General features: G+C 53.6%; 1 protein-coding gene and 1 non-coding gene across 5 annotated transcripts; both read right to left on the bottom strand.

Moving 5' to 3' along the window:
* Positions 1–1935: 1935 nt before the first annotated feature.
* LOC118178304 (Fc receptor-like protein 3) lies at positions 1936–14669 on the bottom strand. Of its 4 annotated transcripts, XM_035346713.1 has the most exons (9): positions 14422–14669; positions 11929–12010; positions 7157–7265; positions 6604–6624; positions 5979–6236; positions 4956–5225; positions 4269–4553; positions 3315–3584; positions 1936–2300 (listed from the first exon to the last, which is right to left on the bottom strand). In XM_035346713.1, the coding sequence occupies exons 1-9, from the start codon at positions 14586–14588 to the stop codon at positions 2047–2049; spliced, it is 1716 nt and encodes a 571-aa protein (XP_035202604.1). In that variant the 5' UTR covers positions 14589–14669; the 3' UTR covers positions 1936–2046. The 4 variants fall into 4 exon arrangements, with proteins under 4 accessions (XP_035202604.1, XP_035202607.1, XP_035202605.1 ...); XM_035346716.1 differs by lacking the exon at positions 7157–7265; XM_035346714.1 differs by lacking the exons at positions 11929–12010; positions 14422–14669 and adding an exon at positions 7333–8340 and having other exon boundaries at positions 6604–6681.
* Positions 9870–9943, bottom strand: TRNAR-UCU. Its single transcript has one exon. It is a non-coding gene; the product is annotated as a tRNA-Arg (tRNA).
* Positions 14670–14831: the final 162 nt, after the last annotated feature.

The raw sequence follows: 14831 nt of genomic DNA, 5'->3' as shown, positions 1-14831 counted from the left end.
ATATTTGCTCCCCGTTCCTCTTTGAGGAGGGAGCGGTTGTGGTGGAGTTCGGCCGCCCACCCGAGTAAAACCACCACAGCCTCATATGCTGTGAGGATGAATGGCGTTCCCATTAGGCCTTTGGATAAATTGCCTTGTTTTGTCCTGTAATCATAGAATTGTCATAAATGATTGAGTCTCAAATAGGATTCCAATTAAAGTTAGCAATTTATTAGAGGAATAAAAGCAAGCAAACAGTGCTGGGTGCGCCGGGAATCTCCGCCCCACCAAGATGCACACCCCACAGTTCCCATTCTGGACTCATATCCCCTCTAATAATGCATATTCATTTGTGGGTGTATCCTCCTTCGAGCATGCCTTCTTCTTCTGGAATCTTCTGGAATTTTCTCGACCCCAGACCCCATGCATTCTCCCCCCCCCCCAGTCTTCCGCCTAGCAACAACACTGCTCCAGGCTGTTCCTGTCCGGTGACCATTGCAGAACAGAGGAACTATATCCAGACGTTAACCACCGAATATAAGAACCATCTCCATACACTGATCACCAAACACAAGAACTATATCCGGACATTAACCATCTCCATTTCCCCAGTCCTGTGGTTATACAAGGATGGGTAAGACAATCACATTTTATCATGTGGCCCTAGCATTGCTCCACATTGACACCAATCAGATGAACACATCTCACAGAATCCTAGCGTATCGCAAGGTGCAAGGGACCCACAATGATCATCAAATCCAACTCCTCCCATTAACCACAGAATCACAGAATCATCTAGGTTGGAAGAGCCCTCCAAGATCACCGAGTCCAACCTCTGACCTAACACTAACAGTCCTCCACTAAACCATCGTGTTGTGTGTGGGCTTGTGTAAAGGCTCCCCAAGGGAGTTCAGGTGTACCCAAAGGCACTTTTTTTGGGAGCACTTTTTGATGGGAGAAAGTGGCGCTGTCCGTGTGTACTGGGTCTGGCTGGGATGTTACCTTTCCCTGCAGCAGCCCATAGAGCGCTGCGCTCTGCACTTGTAGCTCGAACAGCAGTGGGATCACACCGGTGTTGTGTCTGCTGCTGAGCAGTGCTGGCACAGCATCAGGACTCTCTCTGACCCTCCCAGGGGGTGGGCAAAAAGTGAGAAAGAAACATCAGCAGGGCAGCTGACCTAAACCAACCAGAGGGATATTCCATACCATATGATGTCACACGCAGCAATAAAAGGTGGAAAAAGGAAGAAGAGGGGAGGGGTGGGCTCTCGTTGGGAAAACGTCTGTCCTCCTCCCGAACACCGGCTACGTGTGTTGAGGCCCTGCTTCAAGGACGTGGTCAAGCATCACTCATTGGTGGGAAGTAGAGAGGAATTTCTTTCCTCTGCACTTCCACATAGCCTTTACTTGTTTTGTTTAGTTATTCCCTCTCCCCCTTCCTCTTCCTCTTTCCCTTTTTTTCCCTTTAGTTGAATTGTTTAATTAATAATAATATTTCCTTAATTATATATATATATATATATATATATATATATATATTTTCCCTCTTTAATTAAATCATCCTTATCTCAACCCGTGAGTTGTTCTTTCCTTTACTTCTTCCCCTCCTTATCTGAGGAGGGGGAGTGAGAGAGCGGTGGTGGTGTTCAACTGCCTAGCACGGTAAAACCACCACACCGTGTTGTCTAGGGTCCTACTTAGGGTTCGGCTCAGTGTTCTGGTTACGTTTAGGGTTGTTTGGAAATAGAGAAAGCGCGGAGTCGTGTTTTGCGTGGAATTGCATGAGGGCTCCCAGAGCGGGTTCACTTCTCCCCCGCCCCCTGCCCCACTGCCCGCTGTACAAAAAGCACAGAGCGTGTCTTTGAGCAAACACTTACCTGGGTGATACGATGTGTGTGAGCAGCAATTGCACACATCACACAGGGCGTGCTCCACTAACAGGCACACAGGCAAGCATAAATCTTCACACTCAAGTGCTTTATTGGGCAGCACATGCAGGAAACCAGAAGCATCTCTGGCAATATACGCTGAGGGACAGTGCAGGGCGGGGAAGGGACACGGGGACACTCATTTGCCTGATTTCCATGGTGCCCTTGCGGGGCCAGCAGTGGGTTTGAGGTGCCCCACAAGCGTTCTTTCCTGGTGTGCATCTGATGCATGTGCAGATGGTCTCTTGGGGAGTCCCACGCACTGTTTCACCCCTTTCGGGTCTTTGCCCCTTGCAGTGAGGACATGGACAGCAACCAGCCCGCACAGCAGGGACCCCAAGGCTGCTAGCAGCAGTGGCGCTCTGATATGGCAGTAGAAGAGTGAAGAGACACCTGGGAAACAAACACACCCTGAGCACTCAGGTAAACCTGGAAACACCACGTGGGCCTGATGCTGGAACTCATGGACTTCAGAGCATTACCCAGCCGAAAACAGGAAGCCTCTGTTATCCATGCTCCAGCACTAAGCCCTCAGCTCCAACACCAGCACCACAAATACACTCATATGGACGCGGTGCACAGCGATATCTGAATCTGGAGCTCAGCTAGTTCTGTGTGCCCAATGCAAGGACTCGGGAATGGAGAAAAGCCATTAGGTGACGTCAGCACTGCTAGATGTCAATTAGACCGTCTTCCTTTTCATACAGAGAGGACCAGCACATGGCTGGAGGACTCTCTGGGGGCTGAGCCAGTTGCTGACCAGTGCTGTTAATGTTCTACGCAGCCCAGCTCCTTGGCCTCAGTGTACAGGACTGGCCTTACAGGTGGAGCTGGGACCAGCTCTGCTCCTGCCCCTTGTGCAGCCATGTGAAGGACACTGAGGCAGTGCCTGCCTGCACCCTGCAGCTCAGATTCTGTCTCTTTCCAGCTGCTACTACCAGGTCCAGCTTTGCCAAGACAATGGGGGCCCTAGCTGTGGCACTACAAGGGAGGATGAAGGTAGAGGTGTTAGAGCAGAGCAATGGGTTATGGATGATGGACCATCCCTGAACCTACATCCAGCTCCTGGCTATTATGCAGCCACGTGAAGGTGGTGCCAAACTGCTCTGGTTGAAGCTTTCTCCAGCCATTACCACCAGCTCTGACCATGACAGGAGATGGTGCTTGGCTACGGGCCCTAAAATATTCTACAAATGCTCTTCCATCAGCTCTGGTGCCCAACCTACTGTAGGAGGCCCCTCAAAATCCCTGTTTCTGTAGCCATCCCCTTTCGTGATGCCCTTTGGGGAGCAGTCCTGGGTCTCCCCCTCCCAGCAATGTCCCCTTGATGCCAGCCCTGTGGTGCCAACACCTCGTGCAGACATCCACGTGAGCACAGCCCATCTCAGCCCACGCGATGCCACTCACCCACAACCGTGACCTGCAGCCGCGGGCTCTGTGCTGGGACGTCCCCGTTGGAGGCCATACAATAATACTGTCCATCGTCGTTTTGCTGGGCTGACAGGATCTCATAACGGGTGCCCTTTCCCAAAACCTCTGCAGAGCCCTCTCGGTGCCAGGAAAAGGAGATAGACCCCGTGCCTGCAGCCACTGAGCAGCTCAGCACCAGGCGCTGCCCCTCCATCACCTGCCCCTCATGGGGCTGCACGTCCAGGGACACCCCTGAGATGGGGACTCCTGCGAGATGTGGGGGGAGAGGAAACATACTGGTTTCCAGTATAGACATTCCCAATGAAACTGGGCTTTTTTTTTTCCAAACAGCAAATGACTGGGAATGTTGGGCAGCAGGAAGCAGAAGGAAGAAGCGCTGGTAGGGAAGCAGGTATTGAAAGAACCAAAGTCAGTGGGACAGCAAAATCCCAGCCCCTCTAACTGAGGTTTTTCAGGATATGGGGTGGGAGGGTGGGGAGGGGGACAGCTGATAGTCCAACCCAGTGGGTGGCCTGAAGCAGGACAGGCTGCGTCCACATTGAAAGGGAGACATGCCAGGGAGAAGGTGATACCAAGGGAAATGACAGGACTGAGCCCTTAACACGCCACGAGGTGAGAAAGTCCCAGGGTCCGGAGAGATGAGACAGGATGGAGACACAGCGTGAGAGAGAACAGAAGTCATACCCCAAAGTGAAACTGAAACACACTGAAAATAAAACCCCAAAACCTCAGCAACATGGGGGATGGGACCTGGCATCCCTTGGCTCTGTGCCGGCAGCAGGTGAGCGTGTAGTTGCAGGCATGAGAAGTGTGGGGTTTTGTAAAGCGGCATGACTTTAGGCCAAACCACGCAGACTCCACACGTCTCTGGGACCCTCTCAGGGGCCGCCTTTCCCTGCCTGCACCCCCACCAGCACCCCAAACACTCACTTCGGACAGCAACGGGGACCTGGGCACTCCGCTTCCATATGCTGGAGTTCTCTGCCCGCACCTCACAGAAGTAGGAGCCCGTGTCCGCCAGCCCCACCGTCGGCACCTGGTACTTGGAGGAGGTCTCGGGGCCTTGAAGGACCGTGCTGTTTCGGTAGAAGAGGTACCAGAGGATGGTGTGGGGGCTGTGGGGGCTGAGGTGCGTGACACAGCTCAGGTTGAGGGGGCTTCCCTCAAGGGTCTCCGCTGAGCTGGCCACGCTCAGCACCGGGGAGGAGAAGAGCTCTGGGGAAAGGAAATAGGGTTTTTGTTCTTTTTTTTTTTTTGAATTGGAAGGTATATACAACCCCCCTGGGAGTTGTCGGGGGGCATCTCCTTGGAGGAAACGTCTGGGGCTGCATCACTGCTCAGGATGCCAGAGGGAAGGGGCAGTCATCCCACCCCACCAGAACAAGGCTGCACAGGACCAAGACCACAACACGGGTGCAGGGAGCATCCCAGAGCCAGGGTTGGATGTAACTGGGCAGGTCTCTGTGGTTGTGGGCACGGGGTTTGAGTTAATTCCTGCACTGGTAGCACGGACCTAGCTCAGCCATCATACAGAGCCCCTCACCCTCTGTCCTGCAGCTCCCAGCAGATGGGACCCTGGGAAGATGGAAGGCCCAAAGACTCACAGGAATTTCTTACCTTTGATAAAAACATGTAACTCTTGAGATTCCCTTTTTATTACTGACAAGAAGGAGTTCATCTCTCCCCTGCAGCGATACCTGCCGCTCTGGTGGGTCTCGGCCCGGGGGATGCAGAGCTGCTTGGCCGAGGCGTAGCGGGTGGTGATGTCTGCTCCATCTCTGAAATACTGCACTGAAGTCATGCTCCCCGGGTCCCATCCCCGGCACTGCATGCACAGCGGCTCGCCCTCGAACACCACATGAGACGGGACCTGGAGGATCAGCCAGTCTGCAAGAGACCCCGAGAGCAGTCGCTGAAGGTCCTGCACCTGGACTGGGGTAGTCCCAAACATCAGCATGGACCAGGTGATGAATGCATTGAGAGCAGCCCTGCAGAAGAGGACTTGGGGGTATTGGTGGATGAAACACTTGACATAAGCCAGCAACGTGCACTCGCAGCCCAGAAAGCCAACCCTGTGCTGGGCTGAACCAAAAGCAGCGTGGGCAGCAGGGCAGGGAGGGGATTGTGCCCTCTGCTCTGCTCTCCTGAGACCCCACCTGGAGCCCTGTGCTCAGCTCTGGGGCCCTGCCAGTCCCTCAAGGGGGCTACCAGAAAGCTGGGGAGAGACTCTTGGGCAGGGGGTGCAGTGGGGGGATCGGGGTCACGGCCTGGAGCAGAAGAGGGCCGCTTTGGGTCAGCTCTCAGGAAGGAATCCTTCCCCAGGAGGGCGGCGAGGCCCTGACGCAGGCTGGGGGTGCCCCATCCCTGGGGGGGGCCCAAGGCCAGGCCGGACGGGGCTGGGGGGAGCCTGCCATCCCAACTCACTCTATGATTCTATAAAAGAGATGCATTGTGGAGAGATAGGGAGGCCAAAAGTCCCCAAACCCCAGCTCGCTGTGCCCCAACCCCAACAGCATTGCCTTCCTTATGCTTGCAGGAGCTGCATTTGTCCCAGAGCAGGATGAGCAGGTCCAGAGAGAAGCTGTGGAGCGTGGGAGAGCGGGGCTCATCCCAGGGCATGTCCCAGGTCATGTCACTCACCATAGGAGACGGTCAAGGTGATGGGGTTGCTGGACACGGAGCCGGGGCTCTGGCACTTGTATCTGCCCGTCTGTTTCTGCCTGGCGTTCGTGATCCTGTACGTGTCAGTGTCCGTGCGCGCCAGGATCTTGTCGTTGTGGTACCAGGTTGTGGGCTGCTGCCCATGGGGGTGCGCACCCCGGCACCGCAGGGTGACACTCTCTCCTCGGAATATCGTGCTCCAGGGGGGGTCCATGGTTAGCAGAGCCATCTCTGTGGCTGTGAAGGTCCAGGCAGGAGGGGACATGAGGGCAGAACAAAGATCAGCGCATCGGTGTGTGCGGCAGGGAGCCCCCAGCCCTGAGCATGGAGGGTGGGGTGGGGGAAGAAGGCAGGCCCCTGCTGCTGGCTAGGGTTTCCTAGGGTGTTGGTGGGATTTTGGGGGGCTGTGTTGTCTTTCAGAGGGGCAGCTGAGCTGGTGGCTGGTGCTGCTCGGGGCCCCTCAAGACAGGCAGCATGCGGAGGCACAGCAGAGCCATGCCGTGCCCTGCTGCCGCGTGAGGGGACGTCCCTGCCACCTTGTTCAGCAAGAACTGCCCAGGGCCCCATGGGCTCTCAGCAGAAACCTGCCAGCAAAGGGACTCACCAGCAAGGCCGAGGACTTGAGCTGCAAGGAGGAAAAGAAGAAGGGATGAGCACCACTGGGAAGCACCTGCCAGGCATTCTGCAGTACCCGGGTACAGAGAGGAGCGAGCCTGCCCTTGGACATAAGCCGTTCTAAAAGAAAAGTCTTAGCAAGACCTGCCAGGTCGCCGAGACACACACCAGCACCTCCACATCACCCCATGGCATGGTAGCCCCAGGCTCACCACGCTCATGCCCACCAGCTGGACCCTCATTTCCCTCTTCCCCAGCAACCAGACCACCCCAAAGTGGAAGCCCTAAGCCTACGTTGTGACAGGGGCAACCACTGCTCCATCCAAATCTCCTCCACCTGGCAGGATAAACGAACATCTCCCTTTCCCCGGGCAGAGTGAAACCCCCTCCAGACATGCCCCAAAGGGATGTGAGGGGCACCCAGCAGAACCTGTGCTGGAGATGGAGTCACCTTTACCCTTGCTGATGCTCACGGGGTCCCTGTGGCTTTCTGGGGACACACGTCCATGCCAGCAGCCCCCAGCCCCTGTGGTTGCACTCACCCAGGAGGAGCAGGGCTCTGCTCCCTGCCATCCCAGACTGGGGGTCCAGAGCTCGGTGACTTCCCCACACAGAGGGCAACGGTGATGTCCCCTGTGTGGAGATGCTTTTCTGAGAAAAAAGGAAGGAAATAGTGTTTGGTTTTATTACTATTATGCAAAGAAACAACCCCAACAACCGGAAGCCTTGGTGTTGCTATAATGTCCAGTCCTCAATGACACTTTTTTTTTTTTCCACCACACCTCATTTAATAGCAGATTCAGGGCTCACTCTGCCCCTTGAAACCACAGCCGCATCCAGCCCTTGCTTCATGCAGCCCCTCTGAGATGCCTCCTCTGCTCCCTGGGGAGACTCCAATCCTCCTGGGTGACTGTCGGCATTTGCTGTTTTTCTTTGTAGGTTTTGTTCGTCTGTTTGTTTGTTTGCCTCTTTCTTTGCCTCTTTCTTTCTTTCTTTTCCCCCTAGAGAAAATGAGTTGCAATGGATCCTCTTCACATAAGGCTTTTTTGCTTCCCTCCTTCCCCAGTGTCTTGGAGTCCATCCACAACCCAGCGGCAGGATTCTCAAGCTCTTCTGAGATTTGCAATTTCTTTGGACCGTTCTCTGTGCTGGAGATCAGACACCAATGGGAAAGAAACACTGGATGGATCGTGTTGAATGGGTTGTAAGAGGCATGGGACAGTTTTGGGACCCATGTACCTCTCAGCTTCTTGTGGAAGCCACATTTCAGCACAGCTGCCCCAAAACATGCGAGAGCAAGGTGCAGACCAAGCTAGCCCCGCAAAAGGACAGACAACAAAAGAAAAGCTAATTCTGATTTTTGGCACCGGCTGACTTGCTATGAGGAATTTGTAAACTTGGAAGGAAGGAAAAAAGTCAGAAGGACCTTTCCCTGCCACCCCCACAGACAGCATCTGACATCTCCGACAGCCCCGTGGGAACTGCTCTCTGAAGAGCACATGAAGCTTTCGGGTCAATGGCTGGGGGCTGGAACTAGGTCATCTGTAGAGGTCCCTTCTAACCCTACCATTCTGTGGTCCCTCCTTCAACCTTCAGCACTTTGCCACCACAAACGACTGCTGCGGTAGCCTGGAAAAGTCCTCTAGCAGCTCCCACTGAAACCCAGTCAACTACGAACCCCAGCTACAACCGCATGCAGCTCCCTGTTTTCTTTCTCACTGCTTAGAGCAATGAGGTCGCACGGGAGGTTGTATACTCACAGCTTAGAACACCTGCGAAAGAAGAAGTCAGTTTGCTGCGTAGGATGATAAACTTCCATGGGGCTGTGGCGGTGGTTGCCAGTAAGCACAAATCTTCTGCATAAGAGCATGAAAGTCAAGAGCACTTTCAAAGGATTTCTATGAGGTGGGAACTCAGAATACGGACCTACATTTTTGTTGCCCTACACTTGAAACAAATGACCCTATGTGTCAAAGGAAATCTCAACGCAAGGCTCTAAACCACTTCCTGAACACCTGATTTCTACTGGAAAGCACAGTGGTTTTCTTGATAAGGCATCAAAGATAGGACCCATGAGCAGTTTGGGGGAAAACAAATGGGGTTAGAACATCGCGGCATTCAGGAACTACCAAAAGGAATGAGGGAAGGGGAACATGGTGCAAGAAACACATGATGGGGGGTGCATGTACACCAGTGCACCTAGGATTGGGAATAAGCAGGAGGAGTAGTGAGGTGGGCTGTGAACCGGCTGAAAGGAAGAAGTCAGAGGGTTGTGGTCAATGGGATGGAGTCGAGCTGGAGTCCTGTACCTAGTGGAGCTCCTCAAGGTTCGGTACCGGACCAGCGCTGTTCAATATATTCATTGATGAGTTGGATGAGGAAATGGAGTGCACCGTCAGCAAGTTTGCTGATGACACTAAACTGGGAGGAGTGGCTGACACGCCAGAAGGTTGGGTTGCCGTTCAGCGGGACCTCAACAGGTTGGAGAGTTGGGCGGGGAGAAACTTAATGAAATATAACAAGGGCAAGTGCAGAGTCCTGCATCTGGGCAAGAACAACCCCAGACATCAGGATAAGTTGGGAAAGCAGTGAAGGGGAGAGGGACCTGGGGTCCTGGTGGACAGCGGGATGACCACGAGCCAGCACTGTGCCCTTGTGGCCAATGTCATCCTGGGGTGTATCAGGACGGGGTTGGTTAGTAGGTCGAGAGAGGTTCTCCTCCCCCTCTACTCTGCCCTGGTGAGACCGCATCTGGATTATTGCATCCAGTTCTGGGCCCCTCAGTTCCAGAAGGACAGGGAACTGCTTGAGAGGGTCCAGCACAGAGCCACGAGGATGATGAAAGGAGTGGAGCATCTTCCTTACAAGGAAAGGCTGAGGGAACTGGGTCCCTTTGGCTTGCAGAAGAGGAGACCGAGGGGTAACCTTATTTACAAATATGGAAAGGGGGAATGTCAGCAGGACGGAGCCAGGCTCTGCTTGCTGACATCCAATGATCGGACGAGTTCCTGTGTGACCTGTTCTAGGTGTTCCTGCTCTGGCAGGGGGATCAGACTAGATGATCTTTCAAGGTCCCTTCCAATCCCTACCATTCTGTGATTCTGTGATACACAACCATTATGAGCATCAGCAGTAGAGACGGTGCCGTGAAAAGTCATTATCTCCCCTCTCAAGCCTTCTGGGGTGTTATAAATGTGATGGATTGGTATCTATGGAGGAACATGCATAAAATAAAAGAGCCACCTGCCTGGAGATCATCTCTGCCGGGACTCGAACCCGGAACCTCTGGATTAGAAGTCCAGCGCGCTCGTCCATTGCGCCACAGAGACCTCACCATGAGCACAGCATCGGCACCAGAACTGAAAAATCCCGCACCCCCTGCATCACTGGGGAGGTCCTGACACCCTGCTCCTGCTGTGCGGCACTGAGGTGGCACGAAAACCCGGTGCCCAGATCCATCTCCCTTGCAAATCGACATCTCTCAGCATCCCCTCCTTTCACAGGGACGGGCAATAATACTGGGTATGATCCATATCTCCCTCAGCAGCAGGGATGCAGCAAAAACCTGGATGTAGGATTGTATCTGCATCTCTGGCAACCTTTCCGCAGCATCTCTCGCTCAACCGAGGGCAGAGCTAAATCCTGGAGTAGAGTTAATTGCTGCATCTCCCAGCGCATCATCACAGCATCCTCATCGCAGAAGCCAAGAGATAAAGATGAAAGAGGATTTAGCTTACAGCACTGAATGCTGACAGTAATGAAGAAAGCTCCGTTTGTCATGATGAAAAATGGAGAAACCTGTGGTTTAAGCAGAGAAGTAAAAGAAAAAGCAGCCATCGTATTTTAAGCAAGCTGTCGATCAAGGTTTTAATTTTTCTCTAAGTGTATCTTCCGTTGGAAAAATTTTAGAAGGTGACAAAACAAGAGGAAACATTCTTTTACATCCTTTTACATCCTCTGAGTTACTACTCAATTGATCAAACAGTGCACACGATCCCTTGCTGTGACAACCCACATTCTGCATTTCTAAGCTGCATGATTTCTAGAGTATCATTTACTCCCAAACACACTCTTAATTAGGGAAAAATTGGGCCATGAAGTCATGCGGTGCTACAGAAAAGAGGCACAGCACTAACAACCTCAGCGCATCCCGGGCGAAACCAAAGCATTTGTTTTTCCCATTACTGATGTTCTGGGGCCTTGAGAGGGTTTTCAGTTGCCTTGATGAGTATTTTTCAGTTGGCAAAAGGGCAACTGAGGCTCTGAAGGGCAACACTGCAAAGTGTTGGTGGGACAGGTGGGAAATTAGAACCACCATTTTCCCCTCTTTGCTTTGATTTTCCACGGAAGAAGACGAAATCTTGCTCCAAGGAAGACAGGGGTTTAACCTCTATCAGACAAAACCCCACCTGCTGCAAGAGATACCCAGTAAATCAATAATCCTTGAAACAAATTACTCTGTGAACCAACTGCAGTGCCAGTGTAGTGCTGTAACCCCACGTGTACCTTGAGAAAGCATTAAGTCTAGAAAACACCAGTCTGCAGGGTGAATAAAGGCAGAGCTTAAAAAATGCTATATAATAAATCTTCAGCAAAGTAATAACGTGCTGAGGTAAAGCAGAAAAGAGGAAACAAATCTCACACAGCCCGTGGCTGCACTGTGTGTGCTCCTCACGGGAGGAGAGGACACCAACCAACTCTTTTAATACAATTTTCGGAGGCTACGTCCCCCAAATTGGAGGATGAATCAGGTTCAAAAGCCCCCCAGCGCTCAAGGCCGCTTTCCAGCATCCTTGCACCTTCACCAGTCCAGCCAGTGTCTGGTGCTGCCTGTCCCTCCGTTACCTCCACACGCAACAAACTTGGCAAGAAGAGACGGGAGCAAGCAGCCCAGAGGCTGGCAGGTAATTTTTGGTGCCGGGGGATGCCAATCCCCCTTTCTGTGGCAGACAACAATGAACTTCAGCTCGCTGGGCAGCATGTTTTGAGACCAGAGCAATACTCCCATTTAGATACAGAGACGAAGATGTCTATAATGTCGGTTATAATGCTATGAGGTGTTCATAACATGTCCCCAGCACGTGACGGTTATGGGAGGGCAAAAGCTGCAGGGGGTCCAAGCAAAGCACAACTCAGCCCCCAGCTCATCCCCAGTTGCCTTCAATTTGCTGGAGATGGGAAGAACAGGAGCCACAAGCAAGGATGCAAGGGCCCAGGGTGAACCAAGATAATTTACCACCTTATGAACAGCTGGGGAAAGCCTTTTGGAAGACAAAGACTCAAGCAGTAAGATGGCCGCTGAAGCGTGTCTCACCTGCGCAGCGACGGCACCTTCCACCAAAGTGCTCCAGGGCAGCATCGTCAGTGCTGGGAGATTCAAAAACCTCCCTGCACACCTACATAAACAGCACAGAAAATCCAGCTCACAGTCGGGACTGTTTTGTGGTTAAAGGTTTCATGGCACACACAACCATCCCATTACCTGGTAAAACCTCAGAGAGTCACCCAAGAGCCAGCAGCACCACGGCGAGGGTAAAGATTTTGAAGCACTTGCAGGCCATGAAGACCATTAACCCACATGTCTGCAGTGGGGAAGGGTTTTCTCCAAACCCTTACAGTTTGCCCATATTTTCTTTTTCCTAGACTTGTAAGTGCCATCTTTATTGCTTCCCCCCCACCCCCCTTATTATGCCTTCAGTGCCACAGGCTGGCGTTGGTGGCTGTACTGACACTCGTGGACATGGCCACAACTCAGCAAGTGGCTGATTTTCCACAAGCTTACAGTAAAACTACGGCAGATGCTCTTTAAAGGTAGCTCAACTGTAATCTTTCATGACCAGGATATGTACAACCATTTGATTTGCATTTTGCAGGAGTTAATCCCAGCAGGAGTTATTTTCACATCCCAGATAAGACAGATGAAACAAGAGGGCATGACCAGCTCCTGTCACGCTGCTGAAACAATAACCGCCAGGGCAAAATGAAGCACCTGAGCAGCAGAAGACAAGAGCAGATATTTCTGGGGAGCAGGCTGGGTCCCATCCCCAAAGTGGAGAAGTAAAATCGAGACTGGCTCAAATGAGGGCCCAAGCAAAAATACCCACAGATTAGTCCTGTATTTGCCACTGTGAAAATCATTGTGGCACTGAGACTCTGATGGCACACAGCAAAAACTGAGCATAGACACAAACTAAAAACCTCCAAGGTAGTGACAGGAAAAGCAGATCCTAGCAGAACCCCCAAATCCAACACCCTTTGCCTACGGAGCATTTACTTCAGATCTGTGGCTCTCCAGTCCCCCTTGAGCCTATTTTTCAGATGGAGCAGAACAAAACGGCCAAGACCAGATGCAGGCAACTGGGAGCATTACCTGGGTGTCCCTCACCATGTCACCACCCACAGCAGAGCATCCTCAGCAGGGATCCTGGACATGCAGCCAGGGGAAACTTGGAGCAACATAGCGCTGCCCTCTGTCTTGCACCCCCAAATCGTTCGACCCCAGCCTGGCAGCAGCTGGGATACCCCAGCTCTGCTCTGCTGCCACGTTAGCTGGGGCTGGAGGTTTCACTGAGCCCTCTTGGTCACCCACGCCACCAGCTGTCCTAGGACAACAAGGTCTGGTTGGCACCCCATCCCTACTGGCTTGGCATACCTGTGAAAAGTGAATTTCAGTTCTCTCTTGGGCACTGGGAATGGAGCAAATACTGCACTTGGGAGTGAAGCCACCCAGAAAGCAGCAAGCAGCCCATGCAGAGCTCAGCAGCTGCTGGAGGTGCTCCCCCACGTTAGCAGCTGGAGATCAAGTCAGGCAACAAAAAGTTTCCTCCCATGGCCTGGTGCTGCACAGTTGGTGGCACTGCAAGCCTACAAGCAGAGGAGCTGGGAACTTCCAGACTTCGGGACTGGAAACACGAACAGCAAGGATAAAATCCTCCCCTTCGCCTCCCTCAAAGGACTTTCTAAAGCTCGGTATTACGCCACGAGCAACAACATCAGCAACACGCTGCTTGAGCACGTGCTGTGGGAGGATGCTCTGACCCTCGCATCCCTCACCCTGCGCTACAGATCCTCACGAGGTGCCTGGGCCAGCAGAGCCGTGACAAAGTGCCTGCAGGAACACTCAAATGATCTGCTAGAAAGCGCGTTAAGGCTTGATCCCACCGTTACCCGTCAAGAAATACCATCTTCCACACACACACGCACGATTATAGACACGTGCATGTTTCATATGCAAATTCCATCAGCAAGGTGCTGTTGCTGAGAAATCTCTGCCCCACAGTCTGCAGTAGTAATACTTTGTTCTGAAGCACCTAGAAGGAGAAAACAGTCCCTCTGTCACATTCCTTACAGAAAAAGGGGATCAGCAGTCTCTGCATACTACTAGCACCTCTAGACCAAGAAAACTTCCAGCTGTGGTGGGGATTGGTGCCTCCAGGAGGACGCAGCGGTGCCCCATGCCTGTGTTCAGGGCCCATTTTAGGGCTGGTGCAGGGCACTGGAGCCTCTCCCTGTTCCGAATACCGCTCAGTCTAAGCGTCACGCAGTTTTTACTTCACCCGAACAAAATGTTACCCCTAAAACGACTCCTTCAGCAGCGCTTCGCCATCCTCCTGGAGCGCGGCGAGGGTCGTGCCTCAGTTTCCCCCGAGCTGGCTGCGTCGAGGCGGTGCGGGGACAACCCGTGCCCCCCCCAAGCTCCCTGGGGATGGGGGGGGGGCACGGCGGGGCCACCCCCCGGGCTCCGAAGCAGCCCCAAGATTTCCCAAGCCCTGCCCAGCGCTTACCCAGGCCCTCACCCATCACTTACCATCCCAGCCCGCGGCTCCCCGGCTCTGCGCTTCCCCCAGCCTCGCTGCTTTGCCTTCGCCCCTCTGCTGCAGCCCCCTCCCCATTTCCGGGCGTGCCCAGAGCCCCCCCCCCCCTCCCCCCTCTTCGCTGCGGGGGCCCCCAGCGCTCCCCGAGCCCCATCCCCATCCCTTTCCCTTTCAGCCCCCAACTTTTGCCACGTTTCTCTCCCCGCTCTCCTGCCTTTTTCTCCGCCGACCCAGGCCGGCTTTCCGGCCGCGCACTTCCCCCCCGCCCCCCCCGTCTCCCTTTGTCCCCTCTCTGCCTGCCCTTTCCGCCCGGGGGGGGGGGGGTTGGCCCCCGGCGGCCCGGAGATGGGGATGGAGGCGGTGGTCGGGGCTGCAGGGAAAAGCACAAAGAGCAGGGGGGGGG

This window comes from Oxyura jamaicensis, chromosome 25 (assembly GCF_011077185.1).
Source record: "Oxyura jamaicensis isolate SHBP4307 breed ruddy duck chromosome 25, BPBGC_Ojam_1.0, whole genome shotgun sequence".
NCBI lineage: Eukaryota > Metazoa > Chordata > Aves > Anseriformes > Anatidae > Oxyura > Oxyura jamaicensis.
The sequence above is the reverse complement of the archived record's forward strand: the minus strand, read 5'-3'. Positions and strand labels throughout refer to the sequence as shown.